At 50.4% G+C, this 6,000-nt stretch overlaps 1 protein-coding gene across 8 annotated transcripts in view; it reads right to left on the bottom strand.

Moving 5' to 3' along the window:
• Positions 1-1,209: 1,209 nt before the first annotated feature.
• The window catches only part of MAMLD1 (mastermind like domain containing 1), a 144,577-nt gene continuing 139,786 nt past the window's right edge, over positions 1,210-6,000 (bottom strand). For 5 of the 8 annotated variants that reach the window (XM_050775303.1, XM_050775307.1, XM_050775305.1 and 2 more), the window contains 2 exons: positions 5,388-5,472; positions 1,210-3,441 (listed from right to left, as the gene is read on the bottom strand). In XM_050775303.1, the coding sequence (XP_050631260.1) occupies positions 2,315-3,441; positions 5,388-5,472 (1,212 nt within the window). In that variant the 3' untranslated portion in view covers positions 1,210-2,314. The other 3 variants (XM_050775309.1, XM_050775310.1, XM_050775308.1) reach the window with 2 other exon arrangements.

Raw genomic sequence — 6,000 nt, 5'->3', positions numbered from 1 at the left:
TTTTCCCAGCGGGTAGGTTCTAAGCAGCAGTCACTGGGCAGGTGGGTCTAACACAGAGCCAGAGAAGGGTGAATGGGCCTCCTGGCACCCCACCCCTGCTGCAGCTGAGCTCAGTGACAGAGGGGGACAGCACAGCTGAGCCCAAGTGCTTTGGTGTGGCCCCGAGGGAAAGCTGCAGCCTGCCTGGGGCCTGGCATGGTTGGGACACTTGAGGCAGAGGGACAGTAGTGGGAGCTGCAGTGAGGCTGGCTCCTGGAGAGGCTTCCTGAAGAGTGCTGCCTGAGACGGGCAGGGAGAACAGAGACAAAGTTGGTGACAGGGAATGAAGGCTGACTGAAGGACTTTACCCAGACCTATGAGGATCTCTCTCTCACCTGGAAGCAGGAAGGGACTGTGTGAGGACTGGCCAAGAGCTGGAGTGTTGGAATAATGACTCTTTCTATGACCCCTCTGTCCCACCTCTGGTCCCTGGACTGGGGAGGTCTGCTTCCAACCCCATTGGTCGATCACTGTCCCTTGTCACAGCCATTGAGAATTTTGGCAGGGGGCATGTTCTTAGAGCATTTTTAGGCTCTGCAGGACATAACAGCTCTGCCTCAGAGCATATGCCTTTCTCAGCTCCTGAAAGCCACTGATCAAATTGGAACATTTTGTACCTTAGGGATGAGGATATCAACTCTTCCAGCCAGTTAGAGGGATAAATGTGATGATGCATTCAATTGTGACTACATCTGATCCCAACTGTTGCTTCAGCTGCACTCCTACAGCACATGGCGGGAGGCGTGCATCCCAATAGCTACCTCCCCACTTCTGGGGAGATGTGGTTCCATCCATGAAACCTGGATACCCGCCTACCAGGTCCTGGTCTATCAGGTGGCAGGGTCTGGTCAAAGAAGGGCATGCGTGGTCTTTGGCAAGGGAGACAGGATGGTGGTGCAGAGAGTCTAGATCCTCAGGGCAAGTCCTCGCCACCCCTGCTCCCAGGGCAGATGTCTTTGTGGCCTCCCATCCCTCTCTGTTTCATCCTCTATAAAATGAGGGGCTGAGCCCCAAATAACAGGCTTCTTTGCTGTGATGCAAAACTACCGAATCTTTCTTTCTGACACACAAGGCATCGAGCAGCCTCTGAAATAAGCAAAGCCACTAGCAGGCTTCCTGACTTGGCTTTGTAGGTACTGAATACTCCCTTGAAAAATAAAAACATAGAGGCACTTTTCTCCTGGCTGTTTATTACAGAACGAAGAAAAAACACACTGGCTTGAAACAGACGCCAGATTTCAAATGTAGAGGCGAAATACGAGGTGGCAATTAAAATGTGATTACACAAAGTCTGGACACTGAGGAAAGTTTACAGGACAGTGGGTGTGGGTTTTCTATAACAGACACTTAAATATACATGACAATAATTGCAGATAGAAACCATCAAAGACAAACCCCAAATCAACTATTAATGTTTACAGATGTTCCCCCTCAAACCACAGAGCCTTACATCAAAACAAATACTGAAAGGCTTTAAACCAGGAACAGCTCGCCTTCACCCCACGAGGGTGCACACAAGCTGGGCTTTTTCTCTCGGTCTGAATGGTAAAGGGAGGAGGATACTCTAGCTCCTCAAGGTGGATTGCTGAGACAGTGCTCGGCGCACACGCTCTCTCTGCGCCTCTCCCAGATCTGGAGAACTCTCTCAGCCTCCTGGTAAAGTGTCTCTGTGGGGCACTTAATGATAAAACGGCTTCTGCTATAAATGCTCATTAGGAAAGAGCTAGCGGAGACTGAAAGGTTTGCAAAAAGAGATTAAGAATCACACAAGGCAATAGGATTTTTAGTGAACATAGAAATAAATGGCCAAGTGGTTTTCTATTTGGCATTTGTCAACTTGCACAACAACTCTTGGTCACATCCACATTGCTCATTGCATCAAAACCATAAGCGACTCAGCCACCTAGCTTAACAAGGTATCACTGGAGCAAACAACACAGTCTGCATATTTGTAACAATGTATAATAAACACAAAACAATGCATAGTAAACACAACTCTACTGAAACAAAAGCCGTCGCTTTATTTACAAAGTCACAAAATGAAGTATAAATACTTCTGTCATTAATGTTTAGGAAAACCATTTACAAAATTTTCAAATATGTACACGTAGCTTGAAAAATCACCAGCTTTCCATTTTGTCACAGGTAGAGGGAGGGATAAGCATGGGCTGACAACACCACTCAAATTGTAACGGGAGACAGCTGCGGGTGTGGAGTGACACCACTCCCTAGAGCGATGTCAACGTGGGCGTTTCTATGGGCATCCTGCTCAGATTTAAAGCGCCCCAGCATCCTGGGTGACTTGTCCAGCATTCTGGGCTGTGGCATTTTGAGCAGCAGCATGCTGTTCCAAAATGTCATCGATCAGCCTCAAGTTGCACACCCAGTCTTCATCTGGGCTCACACAGGAGCCTTTCAAGAGAGCTTCAATGAAATCTACCTCATTGCAGTCAGGTGACGAAATCAGATCATTTAGTGGGGGTTGGGGCTGGCGCAAAAAGTCGGCAGGTGGCAGCTCAGGGGGAATACCCGTTCTGTTGAACGGACCTGGGAACTGGCTGGCGGCAACGGCAGAAGCAGCAGCAGCGGTGGCAGCAGCAGCCACATAGCTTGGTGGCTCGATGCCCTGTATGGGGCTCAGGGGACTAAAGCTGGCCATACCCTTCTGGAGGAACTTGGTGGTGTTTGCTACAGGCACTGGGCCCCGCACCGGGCTCTGCCTGAGGCTTTGACTGCCCAGCAGGCTGAAGCTGGGGTTGTTGGCCAGAACAGCACTCACCTTCTGGCCAGGCCTGCCTTCAGAGGCCATCTGATTGGGAGTCGCAACTGTCTGCTGCGATGGGAACACTGGGGCCATCAGGGGCACTCTCACAGGCGCCTTGGCAAAGATGGAGTTGCTATCAAAATGCTGCTGAACACTATTATCCACTTGGCTCAGGGGTGGTTTCCCCGAAACTGCTCTGGTCACAGCTGCTGCCGCTGTGCCCCATGCAGCATTGTTAAACACAGTGGGAATTCTTGGCACACTAGGCCGTCTGAGCTGGTGGGGACTCAAGGACTGGGTGCCCAGGGAGCTGGGACAGAACCCAGGCAGGGGCACTTCTGGTGGGGTGGCCTTGGGACTCTGCGTATGCTGGCAGACAGGGCCAAGACTGCCCAGGGGAGTCTGGCCTGAGTGCGAGGGGATGGGAAACTGGGAGCTGGAGGTGGAAATTCCTTGCCGCTTCCCCAGAGTTGGTGAGATCACTTCCATGCCCTCGCAGCTCTGGTGCCTGCTGAGTGGGATCATTCCTGGACTCAGATTGTTCTGAAGGAGCCCAGTTCTGGGTGGCATCAAGTGCTTGCTAGATGGGGGGCTTGCCTTGATCCGGCTACACTTGGAGGTGACTTGTTCTTGGGCAGCTACATACAGAGAGAATTGGGGATCAGTTCCAAAGGCATCCTCGACTTGGGCTGTGGCCACCGGAGTGAGGCTCCTGGCCCAGCACGGACTTCTCACCTCCCGCCCTTGGCTCTCTACTGAGCCCCCCGACCCTGCTCCCCAATTCCTCACAATTCCCCTCATTTCTCTGCCCTCAGCCTGGAATTCCGTTCTTCTGGGAAGCTGCCCCAACTTCCTAGGTCTGTGCTCACCAAAAGCAGATCACACTGGACTGAAATGGCAGCTGATTTGTCTCTTCAAGAAAACTGGAAGCTCCCGGAGGCCAAGGTCCATGTCTGCTTTTACACTCAGTGCTCTGTATGCAGGGCCTGGCACTGCCCACCCTTTGACAGGTGGTGCATATTTTGTAGAAGGAAGGAAGGGGCCAGGTGGGGTGGGCTGGTGGCAGGAGCTAGCTCAGTCTCTTCAATTCTCTACCCGATGGATGTGACCTGGGACAGCAAGTGAGTGTGGTGAGTAAGTGCGGGTGGTGCTTTGTTCCCCTCTGTTCTCCTCATAGCCAAGATGGTCTCTGAGTCCAGATCTGGGGCTCAGACAACATTTGTACAACTGAGCTGTAATGGGGTTCCTTTCTGAAGGCTGAAATCTAGGAGTTGACATTCTGGACTCCCTGAGTTCTGAAGAGCCTGGGGATGGAGAGACATGGAGCAGAAGATGGAAGGTAGAGTCCCAGGTGCCTAAGATGGGAAATGCATCTCCCCTCATTGTCATGAGAGTCCATTCTAGCTGATATCTACCGTGGCCAATATCTACAGGTACTTTTTTGGAGTGGACACTGAGTCATGTAGCAGTCATATGGTTTACCCAAAGTCAGGTAGGGGAGACAGTGCAATCAGGGCACAAGCCCAGTGTGTCTGACCCACCGAAGAGTCCATGCTCGTATCTACAAAAATGATTTCTTTCTCTTGTAATGGTGCCTAGGTTCTTTTATTATCATGGCATGTGTATGTTTTTCAACTAGGTTACAATCTAGCCCTATAAGGTTAACCTCCTGGAGGCCAACAGCCTTCCTGAAACTTGTCTGTGCTGTCCCTGCAATTGGAGTGTGCCCAATGTGGCACTCCAGCCTGGACAAGTGGGACACAGACTCTGCTGGTATCAGGCCAAAAGAGGTCTTCCATAAGACTGGAAGAGCGATGGTGTAGAGGTGTCATGGGCTACGATAAAGATGCTGACCACCTGTTGAGGGCAAGCAGCCTCTCCTGACCCTCAGACAAATGCTGAGTGTTCCCAAGACTACCCTTGGCCTGGTCCAATCTCATCCCACTGGTGCATAAGGGTTGCTGAACTCATGACTCCTTGGCCAGCCTGCAAGCTCCATGAAGTGGGAACTACATCAGGCTTTTTGCTAACTGCTATATCCTAGGCCAATAAATGTTGATCACATTTATAGTGGGGACCCCTGCTATCTATCTGTGGAGGCTCCGGGAGCCCCTGACACAAACTTTCTGAAGCAGAGCCTCCCCAACCCCTTTTCCATTTCCTATACCTGACAGATGTCCCAGAAACCCATTAGAAATGGAAGGTCACTGCAGCAGTGTGTGAATATGTGTGTGGGAGAAGGGCAGGATCAGAGCCCTGGGGGTGTGGCAGCCCCCAAGTGATTCTAATCCAGATCCTAGCGGGTGTGTCCCTGTCCCATTGAAATAGCTGCTTTAAGGGGCCTGACTCAGGGAAATCAGTCTCTTGAATTAAATGATGATTTTGGAGTCATTTAGACCAGGCCTTCAATTGGGATCCTGCTCTTAGAGTTGGATGAATTATTTAACTGTTTTTCAGATCTCTTCTCTCTCAATGCTTTCAGAAACACAGACAGTAACTGCTTACTCTGAAATGAATTCTCACCCCACTTCCACATATGCACCCCTTGCCCGCCCCCTTGGGAACACTGGCCTTAACTGCTTACCTTGAAATGGACTCATCTGTTGGGAGATATATGCATTCTGCCGTTCAGGGGTCATTGCCATATGACCTGATCTCTGTTCCTCTTGCTAAACAGAAGACGAAAAAGACAAATTAGATTACAGCTACCAATAAATCATTAGCCTGAGGATCACTGCGTGGGGACCTAGGACTTGGCTTTGGTGTAGCAGAAAGCACGAATGAACACACCAACACACATTCGCATGCATGCCCCACCCTCTCGAGCAAAATTCCACAGGTATAAATAAGATTCTGCACCTGGGTTAAAAACACCAACTGCAACAGCATAGAATGGGGCAGGAGAGACAGAACTTAATAGCAAGAGCACACAGAAAAAAGATTTAGGCATTTTGGATGTCCATCTGCTCAGGATGGGTCAGGATGGGTCAGCAGTGAGATGCGGTCACCATAAGAACAAATGTAACTTTAGGTTGCATTAATAGAAGCAGAGTATGTAGAAGGAGGGAGGTGACAGTCCTGTGCTAACTCTGCCTTGGCCAGGATATACCCACAGGAGTCTGGGCATGCTAGTCTCAGGGAGACCCAGACAGACTGGCTGCATTCAGAGGATGGTAAGTAATGAGAGTGGGGATTGG

This window comes from Macaca thibetana, chromosome X (assembly GCF_024542745.1).
Source record: "Macaca thibetana thibetana isolate TM-01 chromosome X, ASM2454274v1, whole genome shotgun sequence".
Classification (NCBI taxonomy): domain Eukaryota; kingdom Metazoa; phylum Chordata; class Mammalia; order Primates; family Cercopithecidae; genus Macaca; species Macaca thibetana.
Note: the sequence above shows the minus strand (reverse complement) of the source record. Positions and strands in the feature narration are given on the sequence as shown.